The 20,615-nt window shown below is 40.9% G+C and overlaps 2 protein-coding genes across 5 annotated transcripts in view; both read left to right on the top strand.

Moving 5' to 3' along the window:
• Window positions 1-813: 813 nt before the first annotated feature.
• spint1a (serine peptidase inhibitor, Kunitz type 1 a) lies at window positions 814-9,780 on the top strand. Of its 2 annotated transcripts, none has more exons than XM_029460605.1 (11): window positions 814-919; window positions 2,853-3,272; window positions 3,827-3,984; window positions 4,151-4,292; window positions 6,250-6,417; window positions 6,958-7,005; window positions 7,109-7,240; window positions 7,338-7,388; window positions 7,548-7,718; window positions 8,484-8,543; window positions 8,751-9,780. In XM_029460605.1, the coding sequence occupies exons 2-11, from the start codon at window positions 2,861-2,863 to the stop codon at window positions 8,933-8,935; spliced, it is 1,527 nt and encodes a 508-aa protein (XP_029316465.1). In that variant the 5' UTR covers window positions 814-919; window positions 2,853-2,860; the 3' UTR covers window positions 8,936-9,780. The 2 variants fall into 2 exon arrangements, with proteins under 2 accessions (XP_029316465.1, XP_029316463.1); XM_029460603.1 differs by lacking the exon at window positions 814-919 and adding an exon at window positions 2,427-2,561.
• A 1,775-nt stretch (window positions 9,781-11,555) lies between these two features.
• LOC115027119 (pleckstrin homology domain-containing family G member 3-like) overlaps window positions 11,556-20,615 on the top strand; it is a 30,610-nt gene continuing 21,550 nt past the window's right edge. For all 3 annotated transcript variants that reach the window (XM_029460178.1, XM_029460177.1, XM_029460176.1), the window contains exons 1-2: window positions 11,556-11,758; window positions 16,883-16,950. In XM_029460178.1, the coding sequence (XP_029316038.1) occupies window positions 16,902-16,950 (49 nt within the window). In that variant the 5' untranslated portion in view covers window positions 11,556-11,758; window positions 16,883-16,901. The remainder of the gene's footprint in view (window positions 11,759-16,882; window positions 16,951-20,615) is intronic.

The following is a 20,615-nucleotide window of genomic DNA, read 5'->3' as shown; positions in this document are numbered from 1 at the left end:
ACACATTTCGACTCAACGAGTCTTCATCAGGGTTTCATACCAAGCTCTTCAGACTACCAACCGCTACCAAGGACTTGCAAGCTGCACAGTCATTGTCTTGTTTTTTTATCACCTGATTTTTTACATCAACATCACCAACATCGAGTTTTTTGACCCACTACAGCACTCCTTATTATTTGTTCTTTTATAGACATACCTATCCTCAAAAACATCATACCAACACACCACACATATTTTCCTTGTATTCATAGGGGTTCGGCCTGCTAAGGGCTCTTGTGTTTGCAAACACTTCCCACAATAGCCGGGTCCCCCTGACAGGTGAGCCAGGGTTCCTCTAGTGTGATAGCTGCCTTGCTCTTTATAACAGGCATTATCAGGTGTACGTTTAATACGCCTTGAAGTCAAATTGGCATCCTCAGTTACGCAGCCATAAATAATGGATGAACAGCACAGCTGTATTTATGGATGTTTAGAAGTCAAATGTCAAATAAAAGTCTTGAAACCATCAATGTTTGTGACGTCAAATATCACCAGCAGCACATATACCAAAGGTCAAAAATTCAGGGTTGTAAATCCTAGTGCCAAATTATAAGAGTTGAGACAACAAGGACAACGGGCTGCAGAGTTTCCACAGATCCTATTACGATATGAATAATGGGGTTGAGTTTTTTGTTTTGACAGGGACTATCAATCAGCCATAGCTGCCTGCTCGTGTTCACCCACTGATGCACCGTCTGTTACAAACACTGAATTATTGAGTGCCTCTAGCAGCTCACCTTTCCGGGCAAACAAATTCATTCATCTCGTCTTATGCTACTTGGTTCTGCAACGCCGGGTTGTCTAAATAAAAAAGGGGATGTGCACCGGAGACCTGTGTAAGGCCTTCTCACCTCGGACCCGGCCAGGTGACGCATTCTAGGTAGAGAAGAAAGGCAGGGGCTGTAAATGAGCTCGACTTCTGCTGTTTCATCTTCACAGCTGGATGAATATGGAAGATTTCATTGGCAGGAAACTGGAGAATTTGTGGACACGACATCTGTTTTTCCAGATAATCTATTATTACTTTCTCTTGAATAGTGATTCAGTCTAAATTACAAAAACAACTCATCTAGATTTCATAATTTAAGTGATCACTTCCCGCTTCCTCAATAGTCTAAGTTGTTTATAAGTTCAAGGGTGGTTTGATGACTCATCACATACTGTAATTGGATGAGTCAATGCAGTCAGTACAAGTGCGAGAAGACGATTGGGAGGGGAGGGTTCTGTGAGATTACATGATAAATTGTGTGAATGATTAAACTGGATGGGAAAACATTATTCTGCCAAAAAGCATGTTTTATGATGTTGTGAGAGAAAGAAAAAAAAGTGTTTACCCTCAGCTGCTTCGTCACCTGTAGATGGGATTATACTGCCACCTTCTGGATTAAAGCTTGTGAATTTTAAAGATGAAGTCAATGACACAGAAAGTAAATCTTAAACCTTTGCAGACACTTTCTTGTCTGACTATTAGACATATTTTTTTGTATGACATTACTCATATTACCACCAGATTTTATGTTTAATTTTACTCTCATTTTGTGCCGAATTTCTATTGATTTGTATTTGATTGTTGTTGTTTTTTTTACCTTGATGATAGTTTTATGACTTTTATTATGCTTTTTTTATGTGTGATTGTATGTTTTGCTTTGCACTGCAATGCATTTCCTGCTTGTTGCTATGTTGTTACTATTCTATTATGATATAAAGACAATTTATTATATATCAGGAAGAACACCAAAGTAAGTTATCCATTTCATTTACAGTTTCTGTTGCCTTTTAAACTGAACATGATTATTACATTGTATTTTAGTAAGCTTGTGTTTTTGTAAAATGTTCCATTGTCCTCTAGAAGCGTTATGACTGTTTGTAGTGCTATTTGTCTGATTCCGTAACACTTTGAAGGATTACTTTTTCATGGGGAAATCCAGTATGACTAAATTACAATTAAGTCCATTGCTCATTGTAGAAGTTGGTAAATTATCTCAGTCTACTCAGTAAAAAGGTAAAAGTTGTCCCAATTTTTGGTGCACACAAATACAATGTTTGCACCAGGTAAACCACCAATAAGGACAAAAGAAAAACATTATTAGATAACCAATTTAAATAGCACTTTTCAAAACCGGGGTTCTTAAGTGTTTTTCCATTTACAAATGAAAGGAATGTAAGTTCATACCAGAGAAAGACAACAACACAAAACATACATACTATGGTCTCCATATTCTGAATCCGTCAGGGAAAAGACAAAAAAGTAGAATTTTAAAAAGTTTGCCTGAAAGCAGTTCACACACTATTAAAGGCCATATTCACTATCACAATATGATGATGTCTCCATGTGTTAACAATGATGCCTAAAACACACACAGGAACCTTCCAGTTGATCAGAAGAGACTGTATCGCCTACACACACACGCGCACACACGCGCACCTCTGTCCTTGTTTTGTTTGAAGCCCCAGTCATGCAGGCTATCAGCCAGAAGGGAGTGGCATCTCAGGAGTGGAATTTCACTTCCTGTATCTTTCAGGTGAGTCACCTGGCCAAATGTCGTCGATCGCTCAGTTTTATGTCGACATCAAACGGGCTACGAGAGTTTCAGAGTTGTAAAGATCCGCCTCGACAACGTTTGGGGAAGTTTTAAATCATTTCTGGGGCCACAGTAGGAGCTGAAGGTTGATTAGTGTTTCGCTCCTTTGCGGCTTAAACGCTCCGTGAGGAAATTGCCTTTTAAAAGAAAAAGAAAAAGAAAGTGGTGTTTTTATTCTCTACTGTCATAACAGGTGATCACTGGATTTTATTTGTGTGGAAATCTTTACAGGACTAAAAATGGATTCACTCCGTAAAGGACAGTTGGGCGTGTGTGCGCTCCTGCTCCTAGTGTTACTTCTTGACTCCACTTCTGGCCAAGAGACTGGCGACGAATGTTTAGCCAGATTCAAGAAAGGTCGGGAGGATTTTATCCTCGATGCCGACGAGTCTGTGAAAGACGGGGCCACGTTCATTTCGTCAGCGCCATTAAGTCGAGCCAAGGACTGCGTGAGGCAGTGCTGCAAAGAGCCCAGCTGCAATGTCGCCTTCATGGAGAGAGGAGCAGAGGAAGGCTTGATCAAGTCCTGCTTTCTCTTTGATTGTGTGTACAAGAAGAAATACGCCTGCCGATTTGTCAGGAAGAAAGGATACATGAATTACATCCTGGACTCAGTTTATGACAGTTATCTGGAAGTGGACGTTACCCAAGGTAGGACCATTCTTATGATATCGTTTGCATAAATGGGCAGTGTTTTCTTTTGGAAAAGCTCCATGTAGAGATGCATATCACAGTTTGATTGTTGGGGACCCTTTGTCTTTAGGATCACTGTGGTTCTACTGTGGTCTCTGTATAACTGAATGTTGCAGATGAAGATTTACATGATTCACATAAACTACATTCTTGCTTTGGGTTTACAGCTACGAAGAGAAGTAACTAACGTGCAAGTTTAATAAAAACAAGTTTCTGTGTGGACATAGCAGTTCAATAAATATCTTTCTCTCATCTACTCATGAAAATCAGATCAAGCGCTTGTTTCTTTCAAATTATTTCATGGTTTGTGTGAAAACAAAGTGTGTGACGAGGAATGAGGCCACAACAGGTTTGGGGGCAGAAAACCCTCACTTCAGCATGTTCACACATGCCAGGCCATTATGACCCCTGGTACAGAATCGGGTTTCCTCTGCTGCGTCTTCAGGTGTGACACTAACTGTGTTTGGATCTGTAACTATTGCTCATCTATCTATCTCATGGTCTCTCTGCAGATAACACTGACCGTCCGCCGGTGGCCAACGGAGGCCAGGACATTGTGGTCCAGCCTCAAGAATCCGTAACACTGAACGGCATGGGGAGCAAGGATGACCTGAAAATTGAGACCTTCCAGTGGCAAATGCTCACCGGATATCCTTATGCTGTCATTGACGTGAGTAAAGAGACTGCAATGCAAACCTGATCTTGCTTAAATTCTTTCTGAGAGTTTAAAATACTCTTGAACTATTTGTAATCCTGCGTCTGTGTGTCACTTTATTGAAAATGTACTGGCCACATTTATAGATAATAAGAAAACACTGTCTTTCCGTGTTTTATAGAAAACCGACTATGCCGACCAGATTATCGTGTCCAATCTGACATCTGGGGTGTACAAGTTCCAGCTGACTGTCACAGACGCCATTGGACAGTCAGACTCCACCAAGGTCACCGTCCTGGTCCTTACTCCTGAGCAGTCTGATGGTGAGTATCTGCCTCAGCATCATCTGGACATATTCAGGTTTTCCTAGAGTGCATGAAAGCCATTTGGTTCTGTATTTGCCAAAAACTCTCATAACATTAATATCCCATCGCAAGTCTGAGCTTGTAAATGAAATCTAATATCAGAATTGGCTGATGTAGTTGTGTTAGTTTCTCTGCAAATATAGACTCAATTGGGCATTTGGAGTTTCAGCTGTAAACATGAGTCATGTGTCCTCTGTAGCCGTTGACCTTTCCTGTGGCTTATTCCAATCACCTGCCTTTTGTTTAATGTTGCCACATGACAATGAACCTTTGGGCCGTTTTAAGTACATTGTTAAATTCCATAAATTCTTCCTTTTTTTTAATTAAAATTATTGATAAGGTGATATTTTTTCTTTACACATTTAAAATCTCAAACTCTGAACAGGTTGAGACAGGTGTGGTATTTCCTTGCTGAGTATTCTTTCGCTTTTGGGGTTTCTTTTTCTAAGGAACTCCAAGCCATTGTTTGTCACAAGTGTGAGCTATTCCGTGTTAGTGTGTGATCAGACCTGTCATGGCATGCTCGCCTAATTCCTGTGTACAGAATGACGAAACAGCATGAAGCTGTAGAGATAAAGGATCATGTTATAAAAACATTAGACCCGATTCCACTCTTGTAATGGCGAAACAGGAACTAGACGTCTTTGTTGTGGAGCAGCAGTTTGGTGAATGAAATGAATGTGGAGTTTCTGTGTTGTTCCTCTTGAAACGCATCAGAGAAAGAGTCGACCTCTCTTGGTACATTTTGTTTCTCCAAAAATCGGAAGTGAGAAGTGCAGTTTTTATTGCTTCCGAGGTACAATCCTACTCTCCACCCCCGACTCAACGAAACCTGTCAGTCTGGTTTCAGCTTGAGTTACACAAGCAAGTTTTTAACCACGATCCTAATCCTCTTTTGTATTGATTAAAAGTCCTATCATTTAAACAACCTTTAAACTCATGGCTGGATTTGTAGCTTGTTGGTTGATTGTAGATTTGAAGGACAAGAAAATACTTTTAACCATTCAGTGGCGCAGTTACTGATTAACCGCTTGTGTCCTGAATAGTGTGAGGAACGTATTTCAGTGGAATATGCATGGCCCTGGCACATGTCAATGTCACCACATTTACACCACAATAATGAATGGATTGAATAGCAAATTAACCCATTCATGAATGACAATCAGACATGGTCACATGATGATTTGGAAATGAAAGTGTAGCTTATTGTTCTTTGTCAGCATGTGATGATTTGAAGCGCCTGCACATGATTTTTGAATATGCATCATCAACCACACGCAGACGACCCACATCACGTTCTCTAATCTCACTGTCGCTGGAAACACATCCCCTCTTTTTCCTGAATTGCATTTCTCAGTTTCGTGTGTAATTACGTGTCTGTCTACTCGCAAGCCAGACACCAAAAGTAGGAAATGTTTAGTCAAACTGGTTTATGGATTTGAAACTACAAGCGTTATATTGTTCAGTGTCTAATGAAGTAATCTACTGTAGCGACTTCAGGAAGCAAACTATGAGTTGTTGAGAGGCTGAGGTCGGGTCTGGTTGGCTTTGTCTGACGCTCTACCAAAAAAGATTGGCTGAGATCCAAAAATAAGTTTAAGAAATCTTAATTTAATGAAAAATGATCCATTTGTTATAACGTGCACAACATTATATCAGAATCATCACAACTATCAAAGTGGTGGTCAATAAAAAATATCAGCAAGCCTGGCTGTCTACTTCTCACTTCCCTGAACTATAGTTGTAGCACCGCTAACTAAACCATGTACATGCCACACAGTGTGGGGGAAACTTAAATCATTAACTTTCAAATCTAGACTTCTCACAGTGGTGCAAACCCATTGTTCGTACTATGAGTCAAACAACTATTATTATCTGTGAATCAAACCTAATCCTTAATTTTGTTTCCCAACAGACCACTGCATGGCTCCAAAGAAGGTCGGGCCGTGTCGCAGTAGCTTCCCTCGCTGGCATTACAATGCTGCCTCAAAGAAGTGCGAGATGTTCCACTTTGGGGGCTGCAAAAATAATCTCAACAACTATCTCTCCATGGAAGAGTGCAACAACGCCTGTAGCGGCTCAGGTATCTGTGCTACGAGCTTTTACACCTGAATTTTCTATGGCGTCATGTATGTTTTTTTTTGGGGGGGGGGGGGGGGGGGACTGATACAATCATGGTGAATATTGGTGTGGGATATGTGTTGATCTCAGAATGATCTCAGTGGTGGTGTAGCAGCGTGCATTGTCTTTTTGATAAGACTACTGGGGGGTGCCAATGCCTGACATTTTTTAATTAGGGCTGTCCCCTCTTTACATTCTTTAATATTATAGTTATAATTGTTATTGTTATTTCAACAACAATTGAGGGCTTGCTCTGTCCGAAGGTAACACAATCTGCTAAACAGCACCTTTTTTTAAAACTCTCTAATGAACATTTTATATCTTGTTTGTTTTATCTGAACAAATGCTGAATTGTTAAATAAAAATAAATTTTGGTTTCATGATGGGTTATGTACCAGACTACCTTTTCATGGAGCTTGTAACTTCCTAGAGTATAATTAGTTGCCTGGTAAACCAGTTTGTTAATTTGAATTTTAATCAAATGTTGTTGCATTTCTTTCAGAAGGCAGCGCTAAAGCTGGTAGAGGTTTGCCAATTCCCGCCCCTAAAGGTATGTGAATTCTGCTTTGCATTTTACCTTCTGTCACAATTTCCTCTCGTCCATTAAACAGTTGATATTACAAGTGACAATTCCCTCCGTGTTTGTGCCATAGGAGAAAGATGTGGTGGTCCGTGTACAACAGAGGAATTTGCGTGTGCAAACGGCTGCTGTTTGGATCGGGGTCTGGAGTGTGACTTAATCCCACAGTGTACCGACAGCTCAGATGAGCAGAAATGCGAAGACAGTGAGTTTCATACAGGCTTATGGAAATATAAATAACACTGGTACTGATGTTTCTTTGAAAGACATTTAACTTGGATTATGTCCGGTGTGCTTATTAGTCAACAGAGAGTTTACGATTCTGATGGAGATTCCAGTGAATGAACAAAAAGGTGATTTTATTTACGTTATTTATTTTTTGTTGTTGATTTGTGCTTTCCAAACCTTTGGACATGATCATTTGTGTCACTTAGAATGTGTTGTAATTAAATAAAACACGCTCTCTACTACCTACAATCTCACATCACCTGCTCATTCATTGTCCTTCACAGTGCGCTGCACAGAGCCTCCTGACACGGGAAACTGTAGGGACAGTCTCACCAAGTGGTACTACAGCCCACATAATAGGGACTGCTTCCGCTTCAACTACGGTGGCTGCCATGGAAATGAGAACAAATTTAACAATAAGGAGTCATGTAAAAGAGTTTGCCATGGAGTAACAGGTGGGTTGCTTTTACAGTTACAAAGTGTTTGAAGATGGTACCATTGTCCCCACACTCATTCTGTAACAAGTCTATTTTCCACACATGCATTTCTTCTTGTTTTGTTTGGGTTTTATTCTCTTCTACTGTTGTGTAAGTGGTGCACGCTCTTTCCACTGCCTCAGGCTGTTTACTCCGCTTGTTTTCTAATCAACCCACAACTCAAACAAAAAACTGTGAACAGGGTGAAAAGTAAATGTGAACTCTGAAGGTTTTAGAAAGCATTACTAAAAGTTCCAGCGGGATGATATGGCAAAGGAAATGTACAAATTCAATGAAAAAATAATGCTTTAAACTGCTTTAATCAATGGTGCAAATGACCACATGTTATAGGAAAGTGGACTTAACTCTCACTCTAAACCCAATGTACCCTAACGGCAGACCATCAGCCATTTTAGCAGCCAAAGAGCCAGAAAGTGGTTAATATGTGTACTTTAATATGAATTGTTACAGATAATCTTTTCTTGTTTATTAAATTACTGTGAGTTTGACAATATTTTTGGAGAGTAATGCTAGTGTTGGAGTTGGATTACTAGTGAAATATCTGAAATATTAATGTCAGTGTTGAGCTGCTCCCCTCAAGTGGCCAAACAAATCTGTTGTTGCAGGTTTCATTTCCTCTCATAGCAGAGAACATATTTCTGTTTTTTCTTTCTTCTCATGTTTTGTATGTCACATACCACGTAAAAAGTCTAAAACCATATCCTGTCTTTTTCTTTATTTCAGACAATGACATATTTGCAAGAAATGGGGCATTTGGATCCAGAATAGCTGAAAGTCACACGGGTATGTTCCCCTTTATTCTATCAGTCTATACACACACAAAAAAGAAGAAAATTATACTTGCAGCTCCATCAGCTTTGACTTCCTGTTCAGTAAAGTTGTCAAAATGTAATTCCCCTACAGTGCACTTATCCAGCTTTTGATTTTGTGACCTGCCTTTCATGTATACTCTTTAAATGACTTTAAAGTGTCTTTTAATTTATTTAACAGGTATTGTAGCGATAGCTGCCCTCCTGGGTGTAGCTATCCTCGTCCTACTAGGCGTCCTGGTGTACTGCCTCATCAAGGGGAAGAAGAAGACTACACAACACCACCGTGTGCCCGTCAACGCCGCCCCAGTCAATTTGGAGGACAGAGAGCGTCTGGTCTACAACAGTACCACCAAGCCCATCTGACCCTTCAGTCCTCACCTTTGACCCCCGTCCTGGTGGTGATTAACACCACCGGAGCTGTGTCGTACACTGAACAAACTCAGATTGATGAGAGAGGAAAAAATGTCCATTGACTAAGTTTGAATACGGGAGAGGGATCTGTTTTTATTCTGTCCATGTATGGATGTATTTTGTAAGGGTGATGTACATGGAAGGAAGGAACGTCTTCAATGATGAAATGTGACCGGTTATTTTTTTAGATTGTTTTCAATGCAGTGGCCTGTTTTTAAAGGAATTGTTGGATATGAGTTTGTACTCAGGTTAACAGGGAAAGACTTTCATTAGTTTGTAGATTTTCTCCTTTGTTTAATGGAATCTGCTTTTTCTTAGCGAATAGCTCTTTTTTTTTTTTTTTTTTTTTTTTTTTTTTTTATATAAATAGTCAGTTCAAAAAGTCAGATCTGGAATCTTCAAAGTAAGAGTAGATTCTTAGCTCTGTTGTGGATATGTAATGTTATATGATGATCCTTTCAAAGTCCTGCTACGCCAGCTTCTTCACTCCATCAGATTTATGTTTATCCCGTTTAAAACCCATTGTTACATTGGATTACACATGCGTGCGTAATGTTGTACATAATCTTAGAATTGTGACAAAGTAATATTTTACTTGAGAAAGTTATTTTGTCACTGATTTTTAAAGTGTTTTTAGAACAAGCGTAATGTATACATTAAATAAGGATTTATTAATACTTTTTATAAAGCAGCCTTACTGTTGAATATTCAACATATTCAACTTCAAATGTTTGTATATAGGACCTTTCTGTAACTTTAGCAGTGTCGTGATGTTTATACGAAATAAATGTATTGACTCAAAATGTACTTGGGAGTGTTTTTTTGTCTTGACTTTCTAGAAACCTCCCTCAGAAGTCAATTTCTTTGACTGACAACTTTTTTACTGTAACGCATACTATCCAAGCTCCTCATGGGCCATGCAATTACAGGCTGTCGTTTTAACTTTAGGGTATACTTCTGGAATTTCAGGTGTGGCTTTTCCAGAACACATTGACAATCCTCCCCACTACACACTAACGCTGGTGTTAATAACCAATAAAAAGGGTGTTACATCATATCACTATAACAAATCACCATATCACTACTTGTTCAAGAAATAATTTAGAAATACCCGTTTATGGGAACAGAGTGCATGTTGCTCAGGTCTGTACACAAATGTACATCATATTATAGAACATTGTTGTCCCTACAATGATAATTATGTCTGTTTACCGGCTACTGCCATATCAATAATCGACTAAATAAAAAGATCACACATGGTGAAAGACTTCAGATGTGATTTTATTCCAGAACACACAGAACCTTAAACTATAGCCATATAGTATCTATCCACTGTGATCTTGTATTAGGCCTATAACTCATATAGTTGCTTTGTCTAAATAAGAAATATCCCTGCTCTGTACTTTTTTCTTAAAGTTTTGACAATACAGTTACCAACATTTGACCTAATATTTAATCAGATAAATGGAATTATTGTGAATCATCCTTCTCTGGATTTATAATCCAGTGTACACAGTGAGACATTGCTTCTTATTACCAGCAGATGGCGACATTGCTTTATAAACATGCAACTCAGCAGCATTGGGCAGCTAAATCACAATAATATAGGTTATACAAACTATTTAACTTATTAAGAAATCATTAGGATAGCGCAATATTTAATGCAATAAAGCTGCACGTTGTACTGGAGCAAGTTATATAAGACTTGTGTATATATGACAAAAAGAGCTGCATTTTCACATTAGGTTGACTCTTTCTGTGAAGTCGTCCAGCATATTGCTTTCTACACTGCCTGTATGAGGCAGAGAGGGGGTTGTGCAAAGTAAAAGCGCCCCTCTCTATTTAATCAGCAACACATAAATTAGCACCCACCCAATTGATTCACTGAAGCCATCCTTTGTGAGCCCCCCAGTCAACTGACCTGACCGTCATAAATGTAATGTGGAAGGGTTACAATTTGTTATGTCTTTTTACAAACCTGTCATTGGTTTGGAAACATATTCCTCCACGAGTGGAAGTAAAGATACTTTTATAGAAAAAAACATTTGGTTTGTTAACCTCCTTTTTCAAACTATCTCATACTGAAAAATAATTACCAAACTATGCAGGCCAGATGTTTAGATGTGGGAACACATCTGACACTCACCAAACAGACACTGGCATGTCAAAAACAGGCGGTCCTTTGTCACATTCATGACTCCTCGTAATTTAGAGACTCTTAAAACCGGTCGACTCTCAAAGACAGTTTTCTTGCTTTTCTCAAAAACAAGCTTTTTACAAAAATAAATAAATACGACTTTAGTGTTGATTAACTTTGAGGTACCCATTCGTGTATTTTTTTTGAGAAGTGACAACTGTGAACAAAATAGCAGTTATTCCCTGACCGAAGTTATGAATTAATTTAAAGGGTCAATAAATGACATTTGTCAGTAAAGTACATATGTTTTAACATCTGTAGTCGAGATGAGCCAGAACTAACGGGGGTTTCATTCTTGTTGTGCGCTCGCTACCAATTCGTGGTTGCTATATTTCCAACAGCTCCTGAACGCAGCATCAGTTCTTTGCAGTTCTTCAAAGATGCAGCAGTGTTTGGGAAGTTAGTTGGATGTGGTGCAAGCTGCTGACCTGTGCTGGGACGTGTGTGTCTGAGCGGCTTTTAACATGTGGAAGAAAAACAAACAACCGGAGTAACTTTAAGATTTTAATCAATAACTTGCAGAGAAAGATTTTTACTGAGGACAATAGTCGTCGGGAGGAAAGAAGTTGGTGAATTTGGTACGTGAACCGCTTTTTAAAACTTTACCAAATCTTAGCTATCGTTAACAAAGCTAACACGCCAGTGAAGCTAGTTCACATGTCAAGAGGATTTTTCTTGTGTAGTGATTCTGTCGATATTGACAGTGTTTTTGAGGGTTTAAAGAAACCTGGACATTTGATTAGTTTTGTCAGGCGCGTCTTGAGCTGTCGTTTTCTAAAAGGACCAAGAGATTGAGTTGGTCAGCTTAACATTGCTCCATTTGAGTTAAACAAACTGATTAAACCACAAAGTCAATCTGAGTGTATTTGTGATTATGAATTCAGCCAAGAGACTGTCTTGGAGTTATGTAACTAAAATATTCAACACATTCCTCGTGATGAACTCCTCCGCATTTGACGTGCATTACTGTCAGATATTGTATACATATTTTAGTTTTTATTTGTTGCTTCATATGATTTCACAACCTCTAAGATATATGCTACTGTAAGCACTGGAGGGGGGCAGGAGTTTCAGTCAGATAAGTAGTGTTTGTCTTTGAAACAAAACGCTCTCAGTTGAGTGAACTTTGATCAGCTGCTGCAGATTGTGTTTTTTTGTATGGATTCTTTTAGAGGATGACATTTTTGCACTTGATGGCAGATTTAACATGTGTGACAAACTAACACCCATGCTGCAGTTGAATCATCTATTATTTCCTCTTTCCATGCATCCCATTCCCCCCCCCCCCCCCCCCCCCCCCCCCATGGTGCCCATACTTTGCTCCAGCAATCCTAATTGTATTTTATAATGAGCACCCCAGTGAGACACAGTGAGGTTTCAGATGCAGGCTGTTCATAGGCCAATGACTTTTCCCACCAGCTGTTAAAGAAGAATGGGACAAAATCAATCAGTTACCAGTGAAAAGTTCCATCTTCTATTCCTTTTGACCTCACTTGACCTTTCAGACAATAACATCTCAACATCATTTCAGATAAATGTTGCTCAACGCGATGAACAGCGCTCTCTTCCAGGTGGTCCAGACAGGAAACTGCCCGAGTGTATCTTGGATCTCAGTGTTGGCACATTATTCCTTCTTCCTTAGTGTTGATATGCTGCAGCTGTTACAAAATGACAAGAGATTCATCTATGGAGGCCTTATAATAAAACCTGCTTCTGAGGTTTTCATAAGTCACCTTCCTTCGTCATTAAGTAGATGAGCACTTCTTCGATGCTGCTTAGGATAGACCAGGATCACGTGAGACCGTAAAGTTCCGGCTCTTGCTAGTTACAGCTAGGATTACATTGAAGGTCAACTTTAAACAAGACTTGACAACTCTGTTTTTGTTTTAAAAGTGAAGAGTGTGTGCCATAAGTGATTTAGCATTCCAGACACCCAAGGGAGGCCGGACACTGTTTTTGTTATTACGATGTTGACGAGCCCCCACGAAGGCACAAGGGAGCTGTTTGCCTGCACATGTGGTGTAATGCACCTTTAAATGCCTACAGTCCAATTCTATTTGAAGACTTGCTGCCTTATTTTACCCAGCAGTCTTCTTGTCTCCCCTCCAAACACTGCAGGACATTATGGAGGACTATTTACCCTCTGGTTGTCTACCATTTATAATTTTAAAGAACTGGAAGTCTTCACTTGTCATTTGCCAAATAAGATGGCACTTGCCAACTTCACTTGCCAGGTATGCATTCTGTGGTTATAGGTCATTGATGGGGAGGTGTAAATTGCTGTTTCTCCTTTTTCAGCACAGCAGGGAATGATTATTCTCCCATTAAGGGCTATTTTGGCCGGGATGTACATGCACCATATGGGCAAAACTCCTCACAACTTGTGCCCTGCGGGTGTTCATTGGGATGGACCATTTAGAGCCACATCTAAGCAGCATGCTCAAAAATGCAGTGGACTAAAATAAGAGGCTCATATGTGGTGTGTCTGTGGGAAGTCACGCGTTAGGGCAGCGCTTTTGTGAATGCTGTGGATTTGATTGAGGTGAAGAGAGACCGTGAGGGTTTATTGTTTCCCCCAGTGAATGAAAAGCTGTTCGTCTCTTAAGGCCTGTGTCTCAGGGGACAAACTGCAGGAGTAATGTGGGAAAGAGGGCACCAACAGAAAGGCTGTTTGTCAGGGGATATTTTCTGCCGGGGTAGACGGGGTTAGAGGGTGAGAGAGAGGGCTTGTAAGATAAACATGGCACCAATGCCGAAATAATAAAGACTCTCTGTCTCAGTCAGCCTGTAGGACCCTGGACCTCTGGCTGCCATGCCAGGTTGGAGTTTTATTTGTTCTGAGCGTAAACATCCGTCATGACTGATGATGTCTTAAAGAAACCAGCACCACCGTGTCTGACTAGAGACATCCCAGGGGGCTTATGTCATACTTCCAGATTCCCGTGGGCCTAGTTGGGGCTAACGGTGAATGCAACGTGATCCGGTAGGTCTCCAGCCGGAATTCTCTGGACTATTTTTAGCTTTTCCGCCCATCAATTTGCACCGCACGAGGAGAAATCAATTTGTGCTGTTAATTGTTGCACAAAAGGACAATTAAGTTCTCTTTTTGGCTTCAGATGCTGGATACTGTAATCACTTGTGAAAATCTTCAGTTGGCAGAAGGGCAGCTGCTGGATGGGAGTTTTCTTTGGAGATTTAAATGTAAACACAGTCCATTAATTGGCAGCACTCTTGGCATCCAGTAAATCTATTTTTGGTTAAGTATGATGTCACATCCTCACTGACTTGTCTGTGCCCCCTATAGTTCTTCCTGAAGAGTCAGAGAAAGTGGCATGTCTCCCCCAGAGCAGAAGTCTAGTCTTCCTCTGCAGATGCGTTCAATGGTTTCACTTCTCTCATAACCTTGACAGGCTGTCAATGTTGAAAAATGCTCCAGATAGTCATCACCCCACGGGGACCCTTTTCCTTTAACATGTTAGGACTAAGGTCTTGGTGCAAGGTAGATGTTTTTGACTCTGTATACATTTTCTCTGTTTTTGAATGGGTGCTGTATCTTGGCCAACATCTGCCGCCTTAATTATCTGTTTGCTGTGTTTTAAAGAAAGGAATTCAGGCTTTGACTGCCTGGATCAGTGTCAAGCCTGGCAATTAGAGGAACAAGGACGTTTATCAGCCCATCTGATGAAGTGATCCATTGCAGGTCTTTCTTTTAATAACCATCAGATTGGCTCTTCTAGCATCTGTCTTCAATTAAGGGGCAAGTTGCAGATTCCCATGCGGGAGGTTCATGCTGCGGGTAATGCAGTCATCAGCTGTGGGAACCAAATGCTCTCCATTTGTGTGAAATGGCAGCTAGTTCAAGCACAGGTGGCCAGCTTGGCATGAATGTTCGCCTGTAGGTAGTGTTTTCTTTAGGATTTGGACGTGCCCCCTCCCTAGGAAAACAAGGATTTGGGATTGCCATATGTCAGCAAACAGGAGGTGAAAGTTAATAAGTTACGATTGTTGAGTTCGGTCCAGATGTGTTCAGATTGGAGGTAACACATACTGCTCAACATTTTCACTTTCTCCTCCCAAACCACTTTCTATACCTACCAACAGCCTTTGATAAAAGGAAAAATGTATAATACTCAGACGTCTACAGCCTAGGTTTTGAGCCCATTATTCCTAGTCTAGCCTCTCAATGACTAAAGACAGATTAGCATAGTTTTGGTCTGGTCATCAAGTGGGGTTGGATCGGAGGTCGTGGTTGGTGGGAATAACAGAGGATTGTATTAATTCACTGTTCACTGAGACAAGTTCAAAGCCTGAATTCTCCTCCTGCAGGTTACACAAAGTAACCCGCCGCTTGAAAATCAATTGGTCGAAGGCTGTGTGAGAAGTTTCATTCTCATGTTTAACTTCCTGTTTAAACTTCTGTGCTCGCTTGCTAACTGGTTTTCACGCACTTTGCTGTAGGATGAATACAAATAATAGTTTTAAGGCTGCTGACTTTCTTGTCATGTAGTGAAGCTCTGCTTGAGTCCAGGCTGCAGCTGCAGGGCACCGACAGTGAAGCAGTGCTCTTAATGTGTGGATCCAGCTCTGTGACTTTCCTCCTTGCATTCCTGCACATCTTAATTGGCGAACCTCCTGGCTGTGGTCTCAGTTTGGCCTCGGCTGGCCTGGCTGTCAGTTCGGCACAGTGGCCAGCAAACGCACTATGAACAATGCTCATCCTAATCCCTGAAGAATTCCTGCTCCTCTGATCTAGCTGGCCCAAGAATGTGATGTTTAAAAGGCCGGAGGCTCACCAGGAATCACAGGGAGACGAGTTCTCATGCACAGGCTTCCATGTTAATTTGTTGTAAGGAGCTAGAGAGGCAGTGATGTGAGAAACTGGCAGCACAGTGGTTTTGAGGGGACACACCTCATTATTAACAGCACCGCAGCCTCAGCTGGGCATGAGGGATTAGAGAAGTACATGCCACCAGGGGTGAACCTGTAATCTCACTGGGCAGTTCCATTAATAATGAGACTTGTTTTGATGTAACATGGATTTATTTGTAACCCTTATTAAACAAATGTATACAAACAAGGCAGGTTTATATAGAATGTAATCGTTTTGTCTGTTTCAGTAATTGTATGGGGCAGACATTCATATTTGTTATAGTTGTGTCCTTTTCTTTTTGCAATTTGAAATGCTGTTTTTGAGGTACACCTCAATGAAAGATACATAATTGATATCTGTATAGCTCAAATGGCACAGAGGTTCTTAAATGTATAGGATTTACTTGCGTAGCTGCTTAATCTCTTAAATGAATGTTAAATTAGACTGTTGTCTAACCTCCTGCCCTTTCTCTACTGATTTAGTATGAGCTCATATCACAGTTGCTTGCCTCCACTGTGCATACCTCAGCCCCAACTTCAATATATATTAGCAAGTGGCTGGCATGAGCCAACACAGAGCAGTGAGCCGGGGAATGGGAAGAATTTCCTTTTTTATATAAGACCTGAATAGACTAGTTTGCCTTCAGTGAGAAAGCATGGCTCACTTGACAAAAGAATAAAAACGTTAACTAACAAAGTAGAAAAACATATGGTGTTTTTTTTTTTTTATGAGAACCCGCTAAGATTGACTCACATTGCTATGCGATATGTACTGTAAACCCTTACATAAAGTGCCTGAATTCGGTTTGACCCTTCATGGTTTGTTTTGTCAGCTCCAGAGGCCTGAGTGCCATGCCAGAGGGGTCCCATTCTGCTCTCCACCAGGGCCCAATGGGGGAAGGTAAGATCAATGCACTGAAATTGAGTATGACCCAAGCTCTTGTAATTGCTGCCCATGGATTGACCATTCTTATAACATGGGGTTTGAATAAGTCTGGTTATTCCTAATGGTATATCTGGTTACCCAGGACAGTGTATTAACATAACACAGAAGTACTGCAGAGGTAAATGGAAAAAATGCTGGAAATGGAGGAATAGTGGAAATGTAAAGGCTTGAGCTGAGAGCAATGAACTCCCCTCCTACAGTCGGGACCGGCAGAGAGGCTCTTTGTGTGGCTGTGGAGCTCGGCCAGCCCCTTTCATACAGCTGAAACCACCGAACACTCGCACATCAAACCAGAATGTGTCAGAATTACCGACAGCCAGGACGGTTGGTCGAGCCAGCGGCGCTGACCTTGTGTGCTGGGCACCACTCAAATTACATATTATTTTAGCGTTCATTATCTGCAGTTACACAGAGCCATGGCATTGACACAGGGCCTCTTTGTATCTGTCCCTCAAACCTCCCCCCCCCCACGCCTCCACTCTTCTCTACTGAACAGATTTGGCGCAGGGCTTCCACTTTGGCTGAATATTATCACTGTGGCAATGGTTCCCTCTTTTCCTCTGCGCCTGTCCATTTTGGTTCAGCTTTGGCCGGAGAAGGCTTTTGGCTGGGGGAGACGTGTGCCGCCCTCTCGGAAATCTGTGTCTGTATTTCCTCAAAAGGCCACTCTGCACCGACTACACGTTCTCACAGCTCATTTTGTAGCTCAGATATGCAGTGCGAAATGACTTTGGCAGGACAGAGAACACCCACTTGCAGTTGAAACATTTTCAGACGGAGTTAAAGTGTGACTGACCTATCCGCCCCCGCTGTGGATGGATGGATGGTAATTAAGGGGCAGGGCTGCTGGTGGGCTGCTGGTAATCTGCGTGAGGTGATGAGTGGATGTGGTTAACAAGCAGGAGGAATGCACGAGGTGACAGGAAGCCCCCCCTGTCTGGTCAAGGTAAATAATAAAACACTTGTGGTGCCCAGCCAGCTCCAATCTCTTTAAAGCACATATGTCAGAGTCAAGGCCCGCGGGCCACATCCGGCCCGCGAGAAGGTTTTTTACGGCCCCTGGGATGATCTTGATTTATTATTAGAACCGGCCCGCAGCCCGCAGATCTTTTACACGCACCAATACTACATTTCCCACAATGCAACGGTGACGCACCGAGCAGTAGGCTGCTTCATTTCAATATTTATTGGCACAGCAGTCGTCAGCATCACAGTAAAATTAACTTTCAGATACCCATCAAAAATGGCAAAACGGAAGGTGGACACTGAGAACCGGGGGTTTCAAACAAGGTGGGAGTCGGAGTATATGTTCACGGAGGTAGCTGGAAAACCTGTGTGTCTTCTGTGTGGAGAAAGTGTGGCGGTACTGAAAGAGTATAATCTGAGACGACATTATGAAACGAAACACGCGGACAAAAACAAGAATATGAGCGCACAGTTGGCTGATAAAATAGGTATGCTTGCCGCTGACTTTCGACGCCGATTTGCTGACTTTGAAGCACAAAAAAGCAGGTTGGAACTGCTCGGTAACCCATTTGCTGTTGACGTGGAAAGCTCACCACCAAACCTCCAAATGGAGTTGATTGACCTCCAATGCAATGATGCACTGAGGGCAAAATATGCGGCAGTGGGTGCTGCGGAGTTCGCCCGTTTCCTCCCCGACACAATGCCCCAGCTGCGCATCCAGGCTGCTCAAACGTTGTCTATGTTTGGCAGCACATACCTGTGTGAACAACTGTTTTCTTTGATGAACCTGAACAAAACATCACACAGAAGTCGACTTACTGCTGAACACCTCCACTCAATTCTGAGGATTTCCTCAGCTCAGAGCCTTACCCCGAACATTGATGAACTTGTGGAAAAGATGGGACACCACCAAGTATCACCCTCAACCTCAAACAAGTGAACATTACTGTGCAATCACATATTTAGAGTTTTTACTCAGTTCAAGTTTAAAAGTTAAAGTTTAATATTTGTTTTCACTGCATGTTACTTCTCCTTAAACAAAGTGTTGTTTTTGATTAATAGATTTTTGCACTTTATTTTATTGTATTTCAATCCAATTATATTTTAAAAATATTTCAGTTGAGTGGATGATAGAAAATTGCTATTATTGTTTTTTTCTTTGAAGTAAATTTAGCCCACTTTTGCTAAAATAGAAAATATAGGCTACTGATGGTGCCTTGAATACCGGTTTCTTTCATTTAATGTTCATGTTATGGGGATTTTTATATAAAGGAAATTTGTCTTTTGTGTCTGTTGAAAATTAAAGATTACTGACAGAGCCATAAGAAAATATTGCTTTATTTATCTGATCATATTGGAATATATTTGTTAGGTTTTCAGTAGGTTCAATTAGGTTCACTAGACTATATGCGTCATTTAAAAATTTTTCAATGAACATTCGAACAGTCCGGCCCTCGGCTTGTAGCTAAATTTTTTATTTGGCCCTCCGTCCATTTGACTTTGACACCCCTGCTTTAAAGGATCAAAGAGGTTTGAAGTTAAAAGAAACTATGTTGATAGTTTTCACCACCAGCAGCAGGCTTTGGATGGTGTTGTGCATTATTTGTTGTCATTCTGCACTTTGAATTCCCTTTTTCCAGAAGATTCCTATGACAGGACCTACATAAGACCCCTCATAACTTCCACCTAAGCTTAACTTTCATAACCACATGTGAAATATATCATGTTAAAAAGTCTAGCCTATCAATCCAATGAGAGTGTCTCAGCCAGGCATTAACAGACCTGAGGCAGCGTGAAGCATCTCTTTCAAAGATAAGGGTTCCCTCTGAACTACTTAACCCCTGGCAGGAATGTAGCTGTGTGAGCAGAATGTACAGCTTTAAAGGGATTTTGGGGGACAGACGGATCATCTCCATTCACTGCAGCTTTTCCAGACCAGTGGGCATAGGGTTGTGGATATAGATGTATGATGGCAGGGATGGCTGCGTCTCTGAGTGGGCTTGTCAATAGAGCTCCTGGACTAGAACTCGATCTCTGCTTAATTGCCTGTAGCGTTAATGAAAGGCAGCCTCAGGTTAGTCAGCAGCAACTCCCGTTTACACTCACTGCAACTCCCCCTTATCCTCAATGTCTACAACATCTTACTAGTGTTGCGTAAGTTCAAGTAAATCATTATGTAACATAGCTACTATTGTTATAGAAATCCACATTCACTGCATTTCAATTGATTGTTTGGTGTCGACTCTGGTAGTCCTCACAAAATAATGTATTTCAATGTAAATGATTTTACAGCCTCCTACAATGGCATTCCTCCTATAGAGTTCTTCCGGTGGATTACCCGCATTAGTTACAGGCTCTCTGCTTCGGCTGTTCCTGTTGGCCTCTTGGAAACTCATTAGAATCAATAAAACTCTATCAGCTTCCTCCAAGACACTTAACATTCATTTGACGTTTTGTAAGCAGGCATTTGGTGCATTAGAACATTTTAGAGACACAATATAACAATAGACATAATAATGGCTTAGTAGTGTTGAATACATGTTACTGTAAAAGAGGGTTTATGTAATTAATGTTGTTTCTCTTATCATTTATTACAGCATAACAAACACATATCTGTTTAGTAATGCCCACAAGAGACAAGGAAGCAAGATGTC

Source organism: Cottoperca gobio, chromosome 22 (genome assembly GCF_900634415.1).
Source record: "Cottoperca gobio chromosome 22, fCotGob3.1, whole genome shotgun sequence".
Lineage (NCBI taxonomy): Eukaryota > Metazoa > Chordata > Actinopteri > Perciformes > Bovichtidae > Cottoperca > Cottoperca gobio.
Note: the sequence above shows the minus strand (reverse complement) of the source record. Positions and strands in the feature narration are given on the sequence as shown.

Bases quoted from the DNA above. Each gene is read 5' to 3' on its own strand.
- spint1a (XM_029460605.1), top strand. From the start codon at position 2,861: ATGGATTCACTCCGTAAAGGACAGTTGGGCGTGTGTGCGCTCCTGCTC. The intron at 3,273-3,826 runs GTAGGACCATTC...GTCTCTCTGCAG, and splicing joins GGAAGTGGACGTTACCCAAG to ATAACACTGACCGTCCGCCG. The intron at 7,389-7,547 runs GTGATTTTATTT...TGTCCTTCACAG, and splicing joins TCCAGTGAATGAACAAAAAG to TGCGCTGCACAGAGCCTCCT.